At 43.4% G+C, this 23553-nt stretch overlaps 1 protein-coding gene across 1 annotated transcript in view; it reads left to right on the forward strand.

Annotated features, from left to right (window-relative positions):
• The first annotated feature begins 414 nt into the window (after nt 1-414).
• Nucleotides 415-23553, forward strand: part of MYO1H (myosin IH) — a 44308-nt gene continuing 21169 nt past the window's right edge. Inside the window, exons 1-15 of the mRNA XM_036085977.2 lie at nt 415-624; nt 2962-3077; nt 4649-4847; nt 5720-5800; nt 8511-8690; nt 10960-11058; nt 11803-11916; nt 12257-12328; nt 12988-13107; nt 14029-14096; nt 15037-15142; nt 15430-15510; nt 17177-17268; nt 19375-19469; nt 22942-22988. Coding sequence (XP_035941870.2) covers nt 448-624; nt 2962-3077; nt 4649-4847; nt 5720-5800; nt 8511-8690; nt 10960-11058; nt 11803-11916; nt 12257-12328; nt 12988-13107; nt 14029-14096; nt 15037-15142; nt 15430-15510; nt 17177-17268; nt 19375-19469; nt 22942-22988 — 1647 coding nt within the window. The 5' untranslated portion in view covers nt 415-447. The remainder of the gene's footprint in view (nt 625-2961; nt 3078-4648; nt 4848-5719; nt 5801-8510; nt 8691-10959; nt 11059-11802; nt 11917-12256; nt 12329-12987; nt 13108-14028; nt 14097-15036; nt 15143-15429; nt 15511-17176; nt 17269-19374; nt 19470-22941; nt 22989-23553) is intronic.

Here is a 23553-nt window from a genome sequence, read left to right on the forward strand (position 1 = left end):
CACAGCAAATTTGGGCAACTAACATCCAGTTGAGTAAGGGATGGTCAGAAAAGCGGGCTCTGGGGCCAGACTGTCTGGGTTCGTATCCTGGCTCTGCCCTTTTGGCAGGACATATGCATGTTTTGTAATGTCTCTCCTCAGTTTCCACATCTGTTAAATGGGCACGGTAATAGCCCTTACTTCATAGGGTCAGAATGATGGTTAAGGGAGATAATACAGGTCAAGTATTTAGCGTAGTACCTAACAGGGTACCTGCTCAGCTCTGGTCAGCTGCCGCTGTTACTGTTAATGCTTTTATTACCATCCCCTTGTACCCCTAACCAGATGGTAGACTCTTAACTGAGAGCAAATCTCATCTCAGTGCTCTACCGTCCCCAGGGTTGAGTATCTTGTTATGTCCTTATTACATGAGCAATAGGAACTCCAGAATAAGTGAGCTGCTGAGGAATGTTCTGTTTGCTGCAGAAAGAAGTGAGGAGGAAGCACATTCGTTTGCACATGGAAGGCGCGCTGACGGCCAGGGACAAGGTTGGAGTGCAGGATTTTGTGCTGTTGGACGCCTACACCAGCGAATCTGCTTTTCTGGACAATCTTCGCAAGCGTTTCAGCGAGAACCTCATCTATGTAACGTAACCCGTTTCTCAGCTGTTTTCCTAGACTCGTGGTTCCCCACCCCCACCCCACCCCACCCCACCCCACCCCTGCCTGTCTTCACAGCCTTGATGATAGTGAACAAAATCTGTTAGGTTAGTCCTTAAAGGGACGAGTGAAGGGACCACTGCCAGATGCACCCCGATCCTTTGTATTAGGCCTTTAAGGCTGCCAGTGACAGAGACCCAGTTTAAACAGGCCTAACCCCCAAGACGGAATCTATCAACCTATGTCACTTTAGGGGCCAGAAATAGATCTAGGGTCTAGCGTGATGAGTCTCGAAGAGCCTTGAGGGCTCTTTCTCCATCTGGAGGACTGTTTCCCACCTCTCTGCTCGCTTTTGCAATGGTCTCTTTCTGGGGCCAACTCTGCAAGGTGACAAGGTGGTCAGCAGGACCAGGCTGATGTTGGTTCAGACTATAGCAAGTCTTCCCGGAGACATAGACATTGGTTGCCTCTGATTGACCCATGTGGGGTCATATCTCTACCTCTGAACCAATCCCCGTAGCTAGGATGAGGATTATTCTGATTGGCCAGGCTATTTACCCAGGCCCAGTCCTGGAAGTGAGGGGCGAGGCCAGTGTGCACCTGACAGTAGGATATGGCCTGGAGAAGGTTCCTCAAAGGAATCTGCTGGAAGAAGGGGGCCTAGATACCAGACAGGCAAGCATAAGAGATGTCCACCGCCTCCCATGAATCTTCAAGGCTGCAACATTTTACCAGAACTGTTCTTAGCTTGGTCTGGTTGCTTCTAGTGGTAGTCAGTTTTTAACTTCCCCATTTATCACCCCACCTTGATTTGATTGATCAGTTTTCAGGTAAATTCCTTTAGGGTAAACTCCACAGTGTCTCTCTGTGTGTGGTGGGGTGTTAGTAAATGTAATTAACTTTATTGAGATCTTACTAGCTTTTGCTCAGGGTAAATTAGACAATCAAAAACAATGTAAAAATATTTGTCTCGCAGCTATTTTCTTAATGGTGACTGTGACTTAGTCTGCATGTTGGAACCAAGGTTACTAGGAGAAATAAGCAAAGGGCTTCTCACAGTATATATTTTTAATTGTGGAAATAGATTTTATGCATGAGCAAAGGAGAAAGAGCGTGGTGTGGAGAAGTATACATGGGATGATAGGATCATCATGAATAAATTGTTTCCAGTTTGAACAGATAGACTTCAGAAACTATATTCTACCCTGGAAGATTTCTACTGATGGAAGCAACACAGATTTTTAGTCAAAATATGGTATTCTTATCTGTTCTAGTTCTCTGTGTGACTTGGTCCTAGAGATTAGAAACGTTCGTGAGCATGATTTCAGGTGTAATTTAGCATAACCTTGGGAACCTCCAAAATGGAGACTCTGGAATGAAAACCCATAACAAACTCAGAATTGGAAAACTCCGGATGCATTTTCAAAGGAGCCCAAATGTTTTCTTTTTTTTCTTTTCTCTTTCAGAGGTTAGAGCTTTGTTTATTCATAACTGTATGCCAAGAAGCTTTTCCATTAGTAGTTTTATTACAAATGGAAGCACTTGAAAAACTTGACTCGTAACAGAATCCCGCATTGAAATCCAGGGAAATAGCAGCGGGAGTGTTTTACCCAACTGGGGACGGCTGGGATGCATACCCACCCTGCTTTCACCCAGTGACCAGAGAGACCTCTGCGACACATATAAACATAAATCAGACCGAGGTGCTCCCTTCTTAAAGCTATCCATTTGACATAACAGCTTAAGGCAGGCATCTCATACAGTAGGGAGAGTGGTGTCTCCACCATGCACTGCAGTTGGAATAAACCCCCAATTCTTCATGCCCTGTGATCTGAACTTGCTCCCTCTCGGACATCAGGTCTTACCATTTCCGTTCTCCCCTCCCCCACTGGGCTCCAGGACAGTCAGCCTGCCACATGTGTCCCCTCAGCCCGACTTGCCCTTTCCTGCTTCCTTTTTTCATGACTGGCTCCTCATCCTTTCAAGTCTCAGCTCAGAGTCACCCCCCTTAAAGAAGACTTCCCTAAGCCCAACAGCTAAGGTGGCCTTCCTGAGTCACACGCGTTCTCATTGCCCTATGTACACCTTTCTTGCCATTCTAACTGAAGCAGTATTGATCCCTTGGTTGGTTGTCTGGCCCTGCTCCCCCACCCCATGCACACACATGGAAGCTTCATGACAGCAGAGACACCACCTGTCTTATTTATTGTTTTATATCCCCAGCGTGGAATGAATGCATGGGGATCATAGCATGTGATGGTCTTTGGCTATAGCCATTTGCACCCCAGAATTCCTCACTTGTGCTTTGGTCTGTTCCTCTAGACCTATATTGGGACCCTCCTTGTGTCTGTGAATCCATACCAGGAGCTTGGAATCTACACTGTGAGCCAGATGGAACTTTATCAAGGGGTCAATTTCTTTGAACTGCCACCGCATGTGTAAGTAGCACGTACGAGGGTCATCAATAGTATTATTCTCTTTCTTTCCTCTTTTTCTTTTATCTCTCCCTCCTTACTACTCATCCACCCACCCATCAGTCCAAATCCTCGATGAATGCTCATTAGGTTCTGTACCTCACTTAAACTGCTGCCTTCTTGTGAAATGTCTTTCAGTGCAGCAGAAAACATCAGATCATTGTTGAGTCTCAGCTTAAAAATCACGAGAGGTGGAATCTTTTGTAACTACCGAGAGATCCGAGGGCGTGGCTAGAGAGGTGTCTGTCTTTTCCGCGAAGAGGTTTGCTATAGTGCCATCTACTGGTGTCTGGGTATCATGGCGGCTAAGGAGCATCCCCGTTGGTAGCAGGACTTCAGATCCATAGGACAAGCAATTTCCTGTCTGATCTATATGTGACTCAGGCTTTGCTGAATTTCTCAGTTCTCCCTGGTTGACTTCTGGACTAGTATCTAGGCTCTCCCTCCATTTTTCTTGGTGATTCATCTACTCGCCTCCTAAGGCATTTATAAACCTTTCCGCATCACTACCACCAACAGTTTCCCAAATAGCCAGCTTTCAGGGGCGCCTGGGTGGCTCAGTCGTTAAGCGGCTGCCTTCGGCTCAGGTCATGATCCCAGGGCCCTGGGATCGAGCCCCGCATCGGGCTCCCTGCTCCGCGGGAAGCCTGCTTCTCCCTCTCCCACTCCCACTGCTTGTGTTCCCTGTCTCGTGTCTCTCTCTGTCAAATAAATAAATAAAATCTTAAAAAAAAAAAAAAAATAGCCAGCTTTCAAACTCCGCCACGTGGGAAGATTAGTGTCTTGGGAGATTTTCATGCTTTGGTTTCTGATCTTGAAGATAAAGCCCTTATAATAGTTTTATGTCTTGTCCTTTAGATATCACAGAGCTTTTAAGATATTTTCAGTTTCCTGTCTCTGTACTCTTAATACAGTAGGTTTTGAGGGAAAGAGGAAACATGAGATCTTAATATATCCACTGAGCGTTTAAAATATTCAGACAAGATGTTATTTCCACATACAGTTAATAGAGCATCTCCTGGGGATATAATTTAATATCTGGCTTATTCTTGTAAGAAATGTTGGATTTTTCCAAATAAATTCTTTCCATTAGGAAATGTCCATTATTGCTCACATTCTCCATTTTAACTCAACTGTTTTTTTTTTTTTTAAAGATTTTATTTATTTTATTGAGAGAGAGAGCACAAGAGGGGGGAAGTGGGAGAGGGAGAAGCAGACTCCCTGCCGAGCAGGGAGCCCAATGCGGGACTCGATCCCGGGACTCCAGGATCATGACCTGAGCCGAAGGCAGTTGCTTAACCAACTGAGCCACCCAGGCGCCCTTAACTCAACTGTTTTGAGTATTGATTTCTAGAACACTTTATGCGTGATCAGTCAGAGGGTTGTGGTCGAGTCTGACATCTGAGCTCAGTGTCTTGTACCGCTTGTCTGGATGTGGTTTCCTGGAGGCAGGGAGCTCTGATGACGTCACCACTGAGTAAGCAGCATCCCGGCCACTTCGCACTCCTTCCATTTCTGCCCCACTCCTTCTCCAGCTACGCGATAGCCGACCACGCGTACCGCATGATGTGCTCTGAGCTAACTAACCACTTCATCCTCATTTCTGGAGAGAGTGGGGCAGGGAAAACAGAGGCCTCCAAGAAGATTCTGCAGTATTTTGCTGTGACCTGCCCAATGACCGAGTCGCTACAAATAGCCCGTGACAGACTGCTGCTCTCCAATCCAGTGTTGGAGGTAAGTGATCTTTGAGGACCTGTGGAAGGGGCAGTTCTAGGGAGGTTACTCAGCAAGAAGAATCCTCTGCCTGGGCAGGTCAGTCAAAATGGGTAGGTCACCATCCGGGAGTTAAGCAGAGGGGTCTCAAGGGCAGGATCGTGGTTAAGGGTGTAACTTTGACGTCCAGCAGGCATGGCTGCCAATCCCAGGGCAGCCATGTGCCAGCAAGTTTCAGCAAACCACTCCACATCCTAGATCCTGTTTGCCTTTCTGTGGAATGGGTCTATTCAGTTTCTACCCCTTAGGGAGATTTTGAGGCTAAAACAAGATGGATGCATAAAAAGCACCTGGCAGAATTAGTAGGCACTAAAGTCATTAATATTTTTCTTATTTAATTGGAATCATCTTGATTATTCTGCCATTGCAATTTACTGACTTGCTGGATGATTTTGAACAAGGTGTTTTATTCTGGGTTTTTGTTGCCCTTCATGTTAAAGATGTTTGTGGTTGAAGGAATTTACCCAATGGACCTATGGTCTGAACAATTTACCTCTTTGATATAAAAAGGGGTCTGGTACTGTATGTTCTAGAAGAGCAAGGACGTGGGTTCCTCTATAGCTGTCCATAGTCATTCCTAGATTGGATGCCACAGAGAAGATATTTTTCCCTCCACTCTAGCTCCATCCCAGTATTTGGCATCAAATCCTCTATACTTAGTGGTTTCTTCTTAGAAGATAAAGTATGGCTTTCATCCCTGGCTCCCCTTCTCTCCTCCATTTTCATAATCATGGCATTTGGGGTTAGGAAGTTGACGAGCACAGTGAGCTTAAATGACCATTCATCACAATTTGGTTCAGTCTGTCCCTGTCTCCTTCACTTTGTATTCCAAGGCTTTTGGAAATGCCAAAACATTCCGGAACGACAACTCCAGCAGATTTGGAAAATACATGGACATACAGTTTGACTATAAGGTACACTGAAGTTCCTATTACTGCTTCATGGGGACCCCATAACTGACCAGTGACAGAAACCTGACCCAAGGTACCTTAAAGGAGGAAGGGCTTTATTGGCTCAAATAATTGAAAAGTCCAGGGTTAGGGCTATTTTGGGAAATGCAAATAAAGACCACAATGAGATACCATTTCATACTTTCTAGGGGGGCAAAACTTGAGAAGTCTGGTGATACCAGCTATTGGTGAAAATGTGGATAATTAGGAACTCTAACACATTGCCAGTGGGGTGTACATTGGTGCAGCCCATTTGGAAAACAGTATATTATCTCGTGGAAGTTGAAATCCACATAATCTAAGGTGGAGCCATTCCACCGCTAGAGATACTCCTATAGATTTGCAAGCATGCCCACAAGAGCACTGCTCATCATGGTAAAAGGACTGGAAATGGCAACACATTTGGAGGACTGAGTGTCCATTGACACAATGGCTAAATGGTGGGATGTCCACCCCGTGAAGCGTCACATAGCGAGAGCAAATGCATGGCATCTAGCTACACATAACACAGTCAAGTCTTAGGAATGTCCTGTGTGTCGGGGTGATGCCATTTCTTACAAAGCCTGAGAACAATCCCATGTAAACAATGTATTGTTTAGGCATGCATAATTATACAGCATAGGTCAGCAAACGTTTTCAGATAGGGCCAGGTGGTCAATTTTTAGACTTTGTGGACCCTATCGTTTCGGTCACAACTACTCGGCTCTGCAGTTGTGGGATGGAAGCAACCAGAGACCATCCCTAATGAAAGAGTATGGTTGTTGCACAGAATTTAAACGGGGCTAGTGCAGGTCGGGGAGGGTCGACAGAGTTCTCAAGGACATAGAATTGCATGTGACAAAGCACGTCACTTGGACTGGAGAACAGTCGTTGGCTGAGCATTGAGTGTAGTGATGACAGACTGGCTAAGGCTTTTCCGGAGCCTGGTACGTGGACTTCTGGCGAAGTGTGCCTAGACTTTGGAAAAAATTAAATAGTTACATCTGTCTTAAAACTTCTTATTAAAATTCAACACACATACTAAAAAGGAAAAAGTCGTAAGTACAGCTTGGTGAGTTTTACGTGTGTGTATCTGCCTGTGATAACCGACACTCAGATCAAGATAGAAGAAGTTCTAAGGATGCCTGGGTGGCTCAGCCGGTTAAGTGTCTGTCTTCAGCTCAGGTCATGATCCTGGGGTCCTGGGATCAAGTCCCACATCAGGCTCCTTGCTCAGCGGGGAGCCTGCTTCTCCCTCTCCCTCTGCTCCCCCTCCTCATGTGTTCTTTCTCTCTCTCTCTGACAAATAGATAGATAAAATCTTTTAAAAAGAGTGTATGAAAGAAGATATAAAAATTTCTAGTGCCTAGAAGAATCTCCTACCCTTCTCTGAAAATACCTGCCTTCCCAAAGGTTACCAACTGTTCTGACCTCTATAATCAGATTAATTTTGCTGGTTCTTGAGCCTCATGTAAATAGAATTATACAGTATGTTCTACTTTGTGTCTGGCTCCTTTCAATCAACATTCTGTCAGATTCATTCATGTCACTTCATTTAGCGGTTGGGCATTTTTGGCTTATGTGACCTCTTCACTATTTATCTGTTCTGTTGATGGACATTTGGCTTTTCCGATTTGGGGCAATTGCAAATAGTGCTCTGAACTTCCTTGCCCGTGTCTTTGAGTAGATATTAGCGCTCACTTACGTTGGGCGCATGCTCAGAAGTGGCGTTGCTGAGTTCTTGCCAGCAATATTATGACAATAACAGTTCCCGTTGCAAGCAGGGTTCTCTACACCCTTGTCAACATTTGGTGTTGCCAGTCCTCTTGGTCTGAGACATTCTGGTGGAGTAGAGTGGTTTCCAGCTGTGATTAACTTTTGTGTTTTCCTGATTATAAATGAAGTCCTGATAACTGGCCAATTAAAAATTTTGTGTTAAAGCCTTTTGCCCCACTTTTAATTAGGTTGTTTTTCTCCTATTGATTTGCAGGAGTTCTATATATGTTCTGGAATACAAATCCTCTACTGGAATATTCTTAAAAATAGTGTGGGGGCACCTGGGTGACTCAGTTGGTTAAGCGGCTGCCTTTGGCTCAGGTCATGATCCCAGGGTCCTGGGATCGAGTCCCATGTCGGGCTCCCTAATCAGCAGGGAGCCTGCTTCTCCCTCACCCTCTGCCACTCCCCCTCCTTGTGCTCTCTCTCTCTCTCAAATAAATAAATAAAATCTTTAAAAGAAAATAGAACAGTGTGCTACTGGCACAAGGATATATAAACCGGCCAGTGGACCAGAATGGAGTCTACAAAGACTTCCTCGTATGATATGGTCACTTGGCTTATAACAAAGACACCACTGTAATTGAATAGGGATAGGATTGCCTTTCCAATAAATGGTGCTATCAATTGGAGATCCATGTGAATAAGACGACCTTTGACCCTCTACCTCACTCCATACACAAAATTTCAATCCCAGTCCCAAACATGAATGGTAAAATAATCACACTTCTAGACAGAAGTATAGAAAATATCACTCATGACCTCAGGGTAGGCAAAAATATTTTTAAAATGAGCCCAGAAAACACTAGGCTTAGAAGAATCATTATTTGAATTCAGCATTTCTGTTCCTCAGAAGACACCAGCAAGAGAATGGCTTAGTTATTGTTGTCATTGTGCATTTTTCTGTTGTGTTCTCAAGGGCATTCCTGTAGGCGGGCATATCATCAGTTACCTGATAGAAAAGTCTCGAGTCGTCTATCAAAACCAGGGCGAGAGGAACTTCCACATTTTCTACCAGCTGCTGGAGGGTGGTGAAGAGGAGCTCCTTGCTTACCTGGGACTTGAGCGGGACCCCCGGCTGTATAAATACCTCTCCCAGGTTGGAAAGACCAGCACCTGGCTTGGGTGGCCCTTTGGAGGCGGGGATCAAGGGTGTTAGTGGGGGTTTCTAGGGGATGGTCAAGAACTTTCTCATTACCATTCTGGAGGAATCCTACGGACTGGTTTGTTGACACTTAGCATAACCCCTCTGTTTATACCTGGCAGGTAGATGGTAGATCATCTTGGTAAAGTAACCAATCTCTAAGTGAGTGGTTCTCAGCACTGGCTGATATTAGAATCACCTGAGGAGGTTTTTTTCCAACACACACCCACCCACCCACCCCTGGGCCCTACCCTCCAGAGATTCAGATCGAATTGGTCTAGGGTGGGACGTGGACATCAGGGTTGTATTAAACGCTCCCCTGTGATTCAGTGTAATTAAATGAATCCCTGGTGATTCTAATGCACAGCGGAAGTGAGAACTGCTGGTCTAGGTGTGAGAGTAACTTCCTGTCCATCCGTGTCCACAACCTGTGCTGCGTCCTTCTGCTTTCAAAACTAGTTAGGAAAAGACTCTCCGCCTCCTTGCCTCCTATTCTGAGACTTGTTGGCAGCAAAATGAACATACTTCCTTACAGAAGGAGTTCAGGCGATTCCCATAAGCAGTCCTGGGATCCAGTGCTGTGAAATGGAATTTCAGAATGTAACCTCCTCCCCTACCATTGCTCTTCTGCAGCCAGCACAGAGGCTCTAGAAGGTCTAGATTGTATAGCACCTACCAGTCTTTGATGTTACTAGCACCTTTCTGCCCCAAGATTTTTGGATTTTTCTCTTCTTTACTGGGCCTGGCTTCAAATGGAGGTCACTTGGCAGAGTGCAAGTGGGGACATCATTTGAGAAAGAGAACAAGGTCTTATGAAGTGGATCTTGTAAAAGAAGGACCAACATTTCATAGTGAGTCATGGAGGAAGAGTAGACATGACTGAAATTGATCTTGAAAAATGAAGCTATATAATGAAGATAAAAGAATCCCATAATCTCCTTTTTACAGACTTTGTACTAATTGTTAGAATGAAGAGTAATTCAAATTTGATTTTTTTTTTTTAAAGGACCTAATTTTTCTAACAAAGCTGTATGGTAGCATCACATTTGACTTTTTATAACATGATCAGAGAGGGTCAATTTATAAAAAGTATTTGTGGGCTTCATTCTTTTTCCCAAGGGCTTCTCCCAACCCTTTGATATTCAAATCATTCCCTTTTGGAATGTATCTCGTCTTTATCCTTGCAGATTTTTTTTCTAGTCTGTTTAATTTGGACAGATCCTCATGCCACAGTGGCTTTGGGAATAGTTCAAGCAATTCGCCAGTATTATTTTGTTCAATTTTGTGTTCTCCCGTAACTTTGACAAACTTTGTGGCTTTATTTGGCAGTATATCCACACTGCTTCTAAACCTCTAGGTGTCCTCCAAGGACTGACCTAAGCTGGCCCCACCCTTAGGGGCGGGAGCACATCTGCTGGTTGAATGGGAAGGGATATTTGGGAGGATGCAGATTTAACAGCGGCCAGTTCACTGGTGAATATTTTCATGCTATGGCACCTCTGGTTTCCCCATGCAAAATCTTTGAAGATGATAAATCTTCAGATGCCCAGGAATCCAGGAAACACCTTGTACTACAAAAGCAAAACAATAAAAATTAAAAAAAAATCCTCATCTAGAACATCTTCCCTTTAAATTGTGACATTTGGTGGTGTGTGTCTTATCTAAAAGACAACTTCTAAAGTAGTGGGAAGTCTCATCACTTCTCTGCTGGTGATCGGTATCCATATAACCCGCCTTTCTCTAAATGCCAAACTTTTATTTTCTTGAGTGAGGGTCTCCTTTTACCTAGTCCTGCACTGCAGTTTCTGCTGGAGGTTGTAAGTGCATCAGGATGCTTTCTGAATTTCAGTGCTGTCCTCTCCCTGCTTATTTTAGCAGATGTTTCTTGAGTCAAACATCTTCAATTTATTTGGCAAATAGGACAAGGAAAACTATTTAAAAAAATGCATTCAAAGAGATATACTAAGGTGTACATTTGAAATGTGTACCTTTGAAAGTTTTCCCTAGATAGAGATAAAATTCTAAATAAATTTGAAAAAAGCAGCAGTTAGCAAATCATCCTACGCTAGACGATTAGTTGAACCTACCTTTTTACAATCCAGAACATTATAGAACCAGCTCTTGCGTGCTGGTAGAGAAAACCATTTCAATTCAAGACTAGGTGTGGGCATGCCTCACTGCCCTTATAAAAATGACATTAGGCAACCCAATTCTGTGTCAACAGGGTCATTGTGCCAAAGAGTCGTCTATCAACGACAAGAACAACTGGAAAACTGTTTCCAGTGCCTTTTCTGTCATCGATTTTACTGAAGATGACCTCGAGGTATGAGCCCCAAGGGCGGAACTGCTGGTCAGTCGGGTCTGGGATTGACAAAACAATCCTGGTATCTTGGTGGCCACCTAGTAGGGTTGCCAGATTCAGCCAATAAAAACACAGCACAGCTAGCTACATTTTAATGGTCACCATTATTTGGGGGTACCATTTGGGACCAAAATTAGTCATTGCTTATCTGAAATTCAAATGTTAACTGTGCGTTCTGCATTTCATCTGGCAGACAAAAGATTTCCCAGTGCTGTATGCAAGGAGGAGGTCATGTTTCTTCCTTCTCTCAAATTCAATCTCAAATATTTAGATGTTCTAGAACTGCAGGATTATCATTTATTTACACTTCTATTTTTGAACAAAGTGGAGCAAATTGTGGCTTTATAAACATTGTGTTTTTATATCCCCCCTTTTTTTTGATGGTTAAAACTATTCTTTCAAGAGCCAGAATTTAAAATATTATATATATATATATATGTGTGTGTGTGTGTGTATATATATATATATATATCTGTATATATCTGGGATCATGACATTTGCATATAAAATGGTTTATTGGTGGGGAGGGGTGGGGAAGATATAAAAATAGAAGTGTCCTGTGTCAGAGATTGGGGGAGGCATCCTCCCCACCCTGTGCTGAGGCTTTTTATCCCTCTTCCCTTGACACCTGTCCTGTGATGACATTCATCAGTTAGGTGGCTGCCCTTCTCTCCCTGTTCTCCTCGCCCTTTCCCACATTCCTAGAATCTCTTCGGGATTATCGCCAGCGTCCTGCACCTCGGGAACATTGGTTTTGAAGAGAACCACCAAGGCTGTGCCACCATACCGGATGCCCATGAGATCAAATGGATCGCCAAGGTGATGTTCCACTTTTGAAGAGCACAGGAAAGGCCCGGCCCTTTTTGGAGGTGGAAGGGCAGGAGAGGGGAGCTCGAGGTAGCTGGATGCCCAGGTCCCAAGTGGCTAACACCGGGTCCATCCGGCTGATACTGCCTAGGAGAATTAAAGAGCGTGGGGACAGGTGAGGGAGTGGGCAAAAGCCAGCTTGTCAAAAGATCGAACGTGATCTGTTTTGCATTTAAGCAAGATTATCAGTCAGGGCATATAATCCTGGGTCTGGAAATTGCACCAGTTCTTTGTACATTGGCAAAAAATCCAATCCAGTCACTGAATGGCATTTTGGTTTCCATTTTGACAGCTCTTGGGGGTGCACCCGTCCATCCTTCTGGAAGCTCTCACCCACAGAAAGATTGAAGCCAAAACTGAGGAGGTAAAAATGGCTCTAGGTGGAAATGTACCTGCCTTCCCTGCTACGGCTGCTGCCTGCCTCGTAGAAGAGCAGGATGGTGGTCCTGGAGGAGGCCAGACCCCAGCCTTCCAGCTCCTGCAGGGGTCTCCTGCCTCAGCCTCCCCATCCCCAACAATTACACCAAACTCTCCATGCCTCCCTTTCACCATGCCTTTCCTCCATGAGGTCTTTGCACATCCTGTTCCCTCTGTTTGAACACAGTTCCCTGTGCTTCTCTAATTAATACCTTCTCATCCTTCAGTTCCTGGGGTCATGTCCTCAAAGAGCCTTCCTGATCACCCCACCCCTATCCTAAAGCACCGTAGGTATCTCCTCACATTGCTCTCAGCTCGCAGCATGACTGTGTGTGAATCGTGAATGTCCCATCCCCAAACTGTGAGCCCACAGATGCTAGAACTATTTGTCTCGGTCATGGCTGTATCTCAGCAGCTCCATGCCTGGCACGTAGTAGGCACTCAAGAAATAGCTCCTGCCTGGATGCTTGCAGGTGGGGTTGGTGTCTTCCCCCCAGCACATATCCTTCACTGGCCGTCATTAAAGGCTAATTTGAAAACTCAGGAGGGGGTGGGCTTTTTTTTTTTTTTAAACCACTATAGTGATGCACCTGTTGTTGTTCTCAGGTAATATGCCCATTGACACTAGAACTCTCTGTCTACGCTAGAGATGCAATGGCCAAGGCCGTTTACGGACGAACATTTACATGGCTGGTCAACAAAATCAATTCCTCCTTAGTGAACAAGGTTCGTCCACATATTTTTGGTTGACTCACTCTCAGTAACGTGGTAATGTTTTATAACTGACATCATCACTCTAAAGAATTTGTAAGCATCAGCCGTTGGCTACTGATGGGCAGGGTTGGTGTCCTTCAGCGTCTACATTTCCAGCACACAGTAGGCTCACAAAAATGCCCGTTAAATGATTGTGTCTCAAAGTGTGGGATGCACAGTATTTGCAGTATGCCAGATGGCTTTTGTTGTACACAGAAATTTTTGACTTTAACAGTAGTATGTTTTAACATGTATAAGAAAAAAATATGAGTCCTTCAAATTTACCCTAAGTGGAATTATTTAAGTAATAAGCGGGGAGTTTATTCAAAGCTAGAAATTAAGGAAAGGGTGCTGGGGCACAGAGTACATTATTGTAAAACTCAAGGAGGTAGTATGTAAAGGACAGATTTGGAAGGCTCAGGATACCATACAGGATGTTAAATTGTGGCCCTTTCAGAAAAAATAGTCCTAATCTCTTTAAATATCCATCCTGTCTGACAGCACTTAGTCCTCTGTTTAAAATGATATTCAAACCACCTGTCCTGTCTCCTGGATAAACATCTCCTTTGCTGCTGTCTGTAGAGGTCTTGCTCGCTCTTTGGGATTGATGTGGCCTCGGGAGACCGAGAAGAAGCAAGGGAATGAATCAGGAGGGGAAGGTCTCACTTCTCGGGTGGGTAGACACAGAACCCGCAGTGGGATGCTGTGAGGCTTCAAGCCAGAGGAGTGCGCTGGGAAATTCATTTCCATCCTACGATTCCTCTGTGAGCCAATGTTGGAAGGAGAGAAGGTGTGAGCTGTATAAGCAAGTCCCAGCTTTGGAGGCAGCTAGTGGGTCTTAAGAGTCATTAAGTAAATGACCTAACAACAAGCAATGTGTGTTACCTTGACTAGGATTTCACCAAGAAAACTGTGATCGGATTGCTGGATATCTATGGGTTTGAGGTCTTGGACAAGAATGGGTGAGTTTGTCATTACTTACTGGTCCTCTGTTCTTCTTTAAGGTCTGAGTCTGGTTTAAGGCATCTCTAGTGTTACTGGAATTGGTTTTCCCATCCTCAGAAATTCTCTGGGTTTCTATAGCCACTAACTCATAGACTGTTCCAGAATTGGAATAACTATAAAAAATGAAAATGTTGGGCGCCTGGGTGGCTCAGTTGGTTAAGCGACTGCCTTCGGCTCAGGTCATGATCCTGGAGTCCCTGGATCGAGTCCCGCATCGGGCTCCCTGCTCAGCAGGGAGCCTGCTTCTCCCTCTGACCCTCCCCCATCTCACGTGCTCTCTCTCTCTCTCTCATTCTCTCTGTCTCAAATAAATAAATAAAATCTTTAAAAAAAAAAAAAAGAAAATGTTGGGATGCCTGGTTAAGCGTCTGCCTTTGGCTCAGGTCATGATCCCAGGGTCCTGGGACCGAGTCCCATATCGGGCTCCTTGCTCAATGGGGAGCCTCCTTCTCACTCTGTCTACTGCTCCCCCTGCTTGTGCTCTCTCTCTCTTCCTGACAAATAAATAAATAAAATCTTAAAAAAAAATGCAAACGTCTTTTAGCTTGACTCTTCGGATCTATTTAGTAAATGATGTGATTAATAAGGACTTTGCTTTCTCTGTTAAAAAGCATCTTTAAAAATAAGTAAATACAGTTTTTAATTGGTCTACATGTGTAGCTCTAGTTATTTAAATTTTGCATCTCGAGGCACATGGGTGGCTCAGTTGGTTAAGCGTCTGCCTTCAGTTCAGGTCATGATCCCAGGGCCCTGGGATGGAGCCCTGCTTCGGGCTCCCTGCTCGGCGGGGAACTTGCTTCTCCCTCTCCAGCTCCCCCTGCTTCTGCTTTGTTTCTCCATCTGTCTGTTTCTCTGTCAAATAAATAAAATCTTTTAAATAAATTTTTGCATCTCTAGTTTTGAACAGTTCTGCATCAATTACTGCAACGAGAAACTCCAGCAACTGTTAATTGAGAGAACCCTAAAAGCAGAACAGGCAGAATATGAAATGGAAGGTATAGAGGTAAAACATTTTAATATTTTCTCCTCATTTGATTTCCTACTCTAGCAAAAGTGATTTGCTTGAGCAATAATATTTCACTGGAGATTTTATCCTCATTAGTACTGGGAATTATTTTTTACTCTGAGTATTTCCTAGGAAATTACTCTGACATTCAGAAAGTTTTTTTTTTTAATGTTGGAGATAAAAATCAGATTTTGGAAAAATAACATTGGAAAATCACTTTAAAAGAGAGATTTTATGTTCATCTAAATCGTCCTTGGAGAATTCTTTTCTCTTTGTCATTTTAGTGGGAGCCAATTCAGTATTTCAACAACAAGATCATCTGTGATTTGGTGGAAGAGAGACACAAAGGAATCATTTCCATTCTGGTGAGAAAATTAATGTTGGCTTAGAGTCTTCGTACGGTGTTGCCAACACGCAGAAGAATTTCCCCCTGGGCTTCAAAGGGTTGCTTAGCCTGAGCGGAAAACCAGAAAACATAAAGGAAGGTTTTACAAAGAACGTCCGTTGATCCTGAGCTGAGGCTCCTTGGGATGCACCTGTGACTTTACCTTAAACAGTTGCACCTTCTGAGAACACCCATGGCCACCAATCCACAATTGTTCCAATTTAGACATCACTGTTTTTAAATCTAAAGGCCAATGAAAAATTATTTCTTTGCCTTTCCATTTGCGATCGTCTCCCTTCTAACGAAAATAACAGGTCTCTTTTCTCCTCCTGCCCCCTCCTCCACCTAACTGTTGTGGGAACAAGATTCTAAAGCCCAATAGGGACATTAATGGGTGGTGACTTTAGTTACCAGGGACATGGGCACCACCTGGATTCAGATCCCAGCCCCCCCCCACCCCATTGCTTACTAGCTGTGTAAACTTAGGTGGGTGGTTTAACCTCCCTGAGCTCCAATCTCCTTGTCTTTAAGTGGGTGCAATGATAGTACTCAGAATTATTTTTCACTCTTTCTCTGAGTATTTCCTGGGAAATACTTAAGAGGAGTTGTAAGGACGAGTTGAGATTGTATATGCACAGGGCTTAGAATTATGCTGCTGTGTGGTAAGCATTCAGACTATTCACTCAACAGATACTCATCAGTGCTTACTTGGTACCATGATTGTACCTTGTGCTTTGGGACGCAGCAGTGGACAAAACCGATCAAAACCACTACACTCATGAGGCTTTAAATTCTAGCACAGAGACTGGCAAGAAACAGGTTAATGGGCAAAATTAGTAGGTTGTACAATGAAGGAAAAAGCAGACAAGATTAGATGTGGTGGGGAGGACGATTCAATTTTAGGTAAGATGGTCTGGGAAGAGCCGTGTGGACCTCTGGAGAAGCACGTTCCAGGAAGTGCAGACTGACCTCAGCTATTCTGTGTCACTCCATGCTCATACAGATTCCTAGACTAATATTTTTAAATATTTTAGTGATAAATACTTGTTTCTATGTGGTTTTCCATAGATGGAATCAGGAAGCATAGAGATGCTACTTAAAGAGAGTTGCCTCACCAACATGAACCCTGGTGGGTTTTTTTTTTCTTGCTGTTTTAATAAAAACTGCAGGGTTGATTCATTTTTTAAGATGGTCCATTAAATGCTAACAATGTTAAGGACCCGAAATAGGAAATAGACACAGCTGGAGAAATGTGAAAAATTAGACGCAGCTTTCCTGCCATGAAGATTTTGCTCCTAGTAAAAGGGGGTATGTTTTTGGCCAGCAATGACTGGTTAAGAGAAAATGAGGTGGTATGTTTAAGTAAGCTGGTCATGGAGGCAGTGGAATGTCCTTGGGAAGATTCTGGAAATATGGCAGTCCGATGGGTGGGAGGGTTGATTTTTCAAAGAATTTCCCATCCCTCTGAGACGCTAGGCACATGTAACGGATCGCTGCCCTCCCACCCCCAATGTTCACCTGAACTTGTGTTAGATGACAAGATTTTAGTCCAGTACATTCTGCCACAGCTGGTGAGGACATTTAAACTTAGAATTGATGGCATGTGATGGATGCTATAGATCGAGTCCTCTCCTTTTCTCTGGAAGGATGAAGAATGTATCCGTCCTGGTCCTGCTACAGACTTGAGTTTCCTGGAGAAGTTGGAAGAGAAAGTAGGCAAGCATGCACACTTCCAAACGTATGTATCTCACTTGACAAGCTGTTGTATGGGGAAGCTCATCGTATATCCACTTCCTTGGGTATCTGGGCAGTGGACCCCATAGTTATTCTTCATTCACTTCTTCATATATTGAAATATGATGCACCATAATGGTACACCAAGTCATATATATGCATGCCTTTTGTTAGTAGAAATCAAATTCAAATGAATTCCAGGTAGAATGTTCTAAGATTTTGTATCTTTCTATATGATTGTTACAGTTTGGATGGGGTCACGTGCATCAAATAGTCTTTTTTAATGGTCTTTTTTGAAGTTAGGTTTAAAATATAAAATACATGTAGTGATATGTGTATATCTGAAGTATACAACCCAATGAATCTTTACATTGTATGTACCTCCCTCATCACCACCACCAGATCAAGATATAGAGCATTTATAACATCCCGGAAAATTGACTAGAAATTTAATTTAGTCTTTGAGACAAGGAAGAGAGAGTTGAATATATCATGCTCAGGAGTCCTAAAGCCCTGGTCTTAGATCCCAGCTCAGCCACTTGTAAGACATGTGACTTACTATACCAAGCAGGTAGCTACATAAATTATCTGATACACAAATTATCTAATAAATATCTGTCCGTGGCAAAGACTCAGTAAATGGTAGTGGCTTTATCAGAGCTTTTGTAGAATATTGCAAGGATAAGTAAATGAATCAGAAATGGAAAAACTAATTATGGTATGTTCACAAATGGAATAATAGATAGCCATGAGAATATACAATCTGTAACTACGTGCAGTGATGTGGGTAAATCACAGAACATGTAAACGAGAACTCAGACACAAAAGAATATATACTGTACGATTCCATTTCTGTAAAGTATAAAACCAGATAAAAACCAACCTGTTGTGTTAGATGTCAGGTCATAACTGGAAAGGGCTCAAGGTGGTGGTGGGGGTAATTCTCAGGGGGCTGGTAATATTCTGTTTCTTGATCTGGGTGCTGGTTACGTGGATGTGATTATTGTGCCAAAATTCACTGAACCGTATACTTAGGATATCTGCGCTATCAATATATATGTATATACATTTCAAGAAAAGGCTATAAAAAATTAGGAATCACCAGAATCGGAAAAATGATCTTTTGTGAGTATTTTAGTCACTCAACATCGTAAGAATGTAAGGCAGTAAAATTGTTTCTTAGTTGTCACCTAGAAAAAAAGAGAAGTTATTTCATTGTATAAGAAAGTGTTTCTGTGGCTCACATGTGTTTTTTTAATTTCTCAGTTCTTAGAAAAAGGATCTAATTTTTAAGTTTTTATTTCAATTCCAGTTAGTTAACATACAGTATAAAATTAGCTTCCGGTGTACAATATAGTGATTCAACATTTCCATACATCACCCCCGGTGCTCATCACCACACGTGCCCTCCTTCATCTGCATCCCCTATTTCCCCCATTCCCCCACCCACCTCCCCCCTGGTCACCATCAGTATGTTCTCTATAGTTAAGAGTCTATTTCTTGATCTGTCTTTCTGTCCTTTTTTTCCCCCTTTGTTCATTTGTTTCTTAAATTCTACATATGAGTGAAATCATACGGTGTCTTTCTCTGACTTCACTTAGCATTATTGTCCCTAGCTCCATCCATGTTGTTGCAAATGGCAAGATTCTATTCTTTTTTATGGCCGAGTAATATTCCATTGTATATCTATACACCGTATCTTCTTTATCCATGCATCAATCGATGGACACTTGGGCTGCTTCCATAACTTGGCTATTGTAGTTAATGTTGCTTATATAAACATCGGGGTGGGGGGGCATGTATCCTTTTGAATTAGTGTTTTTGTTTTCTTGGGGTAAACACCTAGTGGTGCAATTTGCTGGATCGTGAGGTAGTTCTATTTTAACCTTTGGAGGAACCTGCATACTGTTTTCCAGAGCGGCTGCACCAGCTTGCATTCCCACCACCAGTGCAAGAGCCTTCCCCTTTCTGCACAGAGACGGATCTAATACTAGAGAGACCTTTGCGTGTTTATCAAGGCTTCCCTCGTGCTCTTCGCTTCACATATCCGTGCCTTTTGTTGCCGTGACCTTGAACGGTTCCGTTCGTGTCTATTTCTGTCTTGCTGCAGCCGGAAGCTGGCGGGGCCCAAGGGCCGGAAGAGGATTGGCTGGATGGAGTTCCAGCTCTGCCACTACGCCGGGGAGGTCACCTACTGCACCCAAGGCGAGTGTCGCAGCCGCGCAGGTACCCGTGTGTCCACGGAAGACCTGGCTGTCCGTCCATCTGAAACGCTCGCTCGCCCTGCTTGCAGGCATGCCACCTGAAGGGCTTTATTCATGACTTACGTCCAACCACTTCATTTCACCCATTTAGTTACACAACCATCCCCACAGTGCATTTTAGAACACTTCACCCCCAAAAAGAAACCCCGCATGCATTAGCAACCACTCCGTTTGCCCCAGCCCCCTCCCCCACAGCCCTAGGCTACGAACTCCTCTGTTTTCTGTCTCTGCAGATTTGCCCCTTCTGAGTATTTCATATAGATGGGGTCTCACAATATGTGGTCTTCTGTGTCTGGCTTCTTTCACTTAGCATCGTGTTTTCGAGGTTCTCCCATGTTAATTATTTTTATTGCTAAATCATATTCCATTCTCCGGATAGACCCCATTTTGTTTATCCTTTCATCAGTTGATGGGTGTTTGGGTTTGTTCACACTTTTGAGCTATTAGTAATAAGGCTCCTGTGAACATTTTCTTTCACAGCGTTTAAAACACATTTTCGTTGGTCACTTCTGCTTTAGGTTCTGAATTATTTTCACTTCTTTCTTTTCTTTTCTTTTTTTACATTTTTTTAAATTTAGTACATCATTGGTTTTGATATGATGTTCAATGATTTGTTGGTTGCATATAACACACGGTGCTTATTTTTTTTTAAAGTAGGCTCCATGCCCACCGTGGGGCTTGAACTCATGACCCTGAAATCGGGGGTCACATGCTCTACCGACTGAGCCAGCGAGGCCCCCCTAAATCATTTTCACTTCTAAGTAAGTTTATTTCGCTAAAAATCTTTAAAAATCCATACATTTTTTTCTCTTAAATTCCCAGTGGTATAAAAACAGAAAACATTTAAAAATAGGATGACTCTCTCTGTGGAGATAATCAATTGATTTTTGTTTAAAGAATAATATACATGTAGGGCTGGAAGTTGCCATCCATACAGAAAAGTCCAAAAAGGAAACCAAAAGCCCCCTTTACTCCTAGCTTCTCCCTGAGGTAACCACAAGAACCAACAGTTTCTTGTACTTTTTCAGGAAAATAGAAATACACATGCGGGTGCACACATACACATCCAAACAGCACACATGTGCACCCAAAACTAACACAGACTATTATTTTGTGTTCTCTATTTTGCATCTTTTCATTTAATGACTATTAGAGATCATTTGGATTCCAGTTAACGCTCAGTGAGCACTTACTGGGAGCCAGGCACTGTCCCAGTGCTTTACCTCTGTTGTTCATTTAAAGCTCACAGAACCCTTTTATTACTATTATTATCATATATTATCCATTCTTCACAGTAGCCTACAGATCCCATCACGTTTCTTTTGAGAGACTACAGGCACTCCCTCTAGGGCTGTGTCCTTTGACCCATTTGATGGACACTGCTTGTTTCCAGCTTTGTCTCTTGTAAACACTGCTGTGTTTGCGTCTTGCATATTTCACTTGGCTCATCGCAGCATGTTCTATACATAGGCTGAGTTCCCAGAACCAGAAGTGGCGCATTGCTCATTTAAAGGTTCTATCAGGGGGCGCCTGGGTGGCTCTGTCGGTTAATCGGCTGCCTTTGGCTCTGGTCATGATCCCGGGGTCCTGGGATTGAGCCCTGCATCGGGCTCCCCTGCTCAGCAGAGAGCCTGCTTCTCCCTCTCCCTCTGCCTGCCGCTCTGCCTACTTCTGCTCGCTCGCTCTCTCTCTCTCTCTGTCAAATAAATAAATAAAAATTAAAAAAAAATAAAGCTTCTATCAGAAGTTAGTTTGGACCTCTTCTAGGTGTGTACCTGAAGAGAGCAGGGACTTGAACAGATATTTCTACACCCACATTCATAGCAGCATTATTCACAGTAGCCAAAAGATGAAAACAATCCAAGGGTCCATGAATGGCTGCATGGGTCGAGCTCTACATAAACAGCCGGAACGTTATTCGGTCCTAGAAAGGAAAGGAGTTCTGATACGTCATGCCACATGGATGAAACCTTGAAAAAACCTATGTTGATTGAGATCAGCCAGTCACAAAAGGACAAAAACTGTATGATTCTGATGACAAGGTGCCTAGAGTGGCCAAACTCATTGAGACAGAAAGTAGAAAAGTGGTTCTCAGGCGGAGGGGAAATGGGGAATTAGCGTTTAATGGGGTCAGAGTTTTCAGTTTGAGAAAATGCGTTCTGGAGACGGATGGTGGTGATGGTTGCACGAGAATGTGACTGTACTTAATGCCGCCAAACACTTAAAAATAGCTAAAGTGCTGAATTTTAAGTTATTTATATTTTACCATAATAAAAATGTTAGTTTTGATAGCTCCAAATAGTCTTCTCAAAAGGTTGTATCTTAGATGTTTTTGATACATGTCTTTCTTTTTAGCAGGTTTTGATTTTTTTATTTTTTAAGTAGACTCCATGCCAGGCATAGAGCCCAACGTGGGGCTTGAACTCACAACCCTGAGATCAAGACCTGAGCTGAGATCAAGAGTCGGACGCTTAACCGACTGAGCCACCCAGGTGCCCCTGGTGTTGATTTTGTAATGTCATTTAGTTACTAATATTATTAACTGACTAGGTTTTAAGTGAGCACTTAAAAACCAAATTTTAAAATTGGAAATGGCACGTCCTCCTTTGTATGAAGAGACTGTTGTGTCCCTCTAGTCCTAATGCTTCAGTTTCACTTTCCTCAGCGGTGGGGATGATTTTTCTCACCTGGCTTCCCCTGGCCACTCTTGAAATTCAATACTCCCTCCATTGTTTCGATGTCATTCCTTTTTTTTTTTTTTTTAGATTTGATTTATTCATTTATTTTAGAGATAGAGTGCAAATATGGGGAGGAGAAGAGGGAGAGGGCAAGCAGACTCCAAGCTGAGTGCAGAGCCTGACACAGGGCTCAATCCCATGACCCTGGGATCAGGACGCGAGCCAGAAGGAAGAGTTGGACGTTCAACCGACTGAGCAACCCAGGCGCCCCTCGATGTCATTCCTTTTTTGCATAGCTCTTTGCTACTGGACTAGAACATGTGTACAATACTTAGCATAAAGGCTCTACATTCGTGTGATAGCTCGTGAGAGGTTAGAGGATAGTGTGTGTGTGCCATAAATTCAATTCTGAGGACCTTGTTCTCAACCAGGGATGGGATTAGTCTTCCAGGAACATCTGGCAATGTCTAGAGACAAATTTGGTTTTCCCAGCTGGAGAAGGTGCTGCTGGCATTGAGTGGGTAGAGGTCAGGGATGCTGCTAACCATCTTACAATTCACAAGACAGTCCCCACAATAAAGAATTCTCCAGCCCCAAATGTCAGTAGTGCCAAGGCTGAGAAACTCTGATCTGAGCCTAGGAGATTATTCTCAGGATTTCCCTTTGCAGTCAATTGGGATGGAATTGCATTTTTAGGCAAAACCAGTGATTCAAATAATTTTCAATGTTTTACAGGATTCTTAGAGAAAAACAATGATCTCCTCTACAGACATCTGAAAGAAGTAAGTCTGGAATTTAACTATATGTATTTCTGATGGTATCACCCGTGACACTGATTTGGGGGTAGATTTGGCCTTCTGGATTTTTCTGGTCAATGCATTATGTTAGAACTCCATCATGTCGGGCGCCTGGGTGGCTAAGTCGGTTAAGCGGCTGCCTTCGGCTCAGGTCATGATCCCAGGGTCCTGGGATCGAGTCCCACATCGGGCTCCCTGCTCAGCGGAGAGCCTGCTTCTCCCTCTCCCTCTGCCTGCCTCTCTGCCTACTTGTACTCTCTATCTCTATGTCAAATAAATAAATAAAATCTTAAAAAAAAAAAAAAAAAAAAAGACTTCCATCATGTCATGCCCAGAACAGATATTCAAGATCATCTGTATGATATGCCCTTGATTCAAGAATGTGCGTTGGCCGTGCTGTGTGCTGGGCTAGTTCTGGGCAGTCCTCATTCTCACGGGGCTTACCATGGGGGCGGGGAGTGGCCAAGAATAAATATGTACAGTTGACCCTTGAGCAACATGACCCTGCCAATCCCCTGTGCAGTCAAAAATCCACGTGTGACTTTTAACT

Source organism: Halichoerus grypus, chromosome 13 (assembly GCF_964656455.1).
Source record: "Halichoerus grypus chromosome 13, mHalGry1.hap1.1, whole genome shotgun sequence".
Taxonomy (NCBI): Eukaryota; Metazoa; Chordata; class Mammalia; order Carnivora; family Phocidae; genus Halichoerus; species Halichoerus grypus.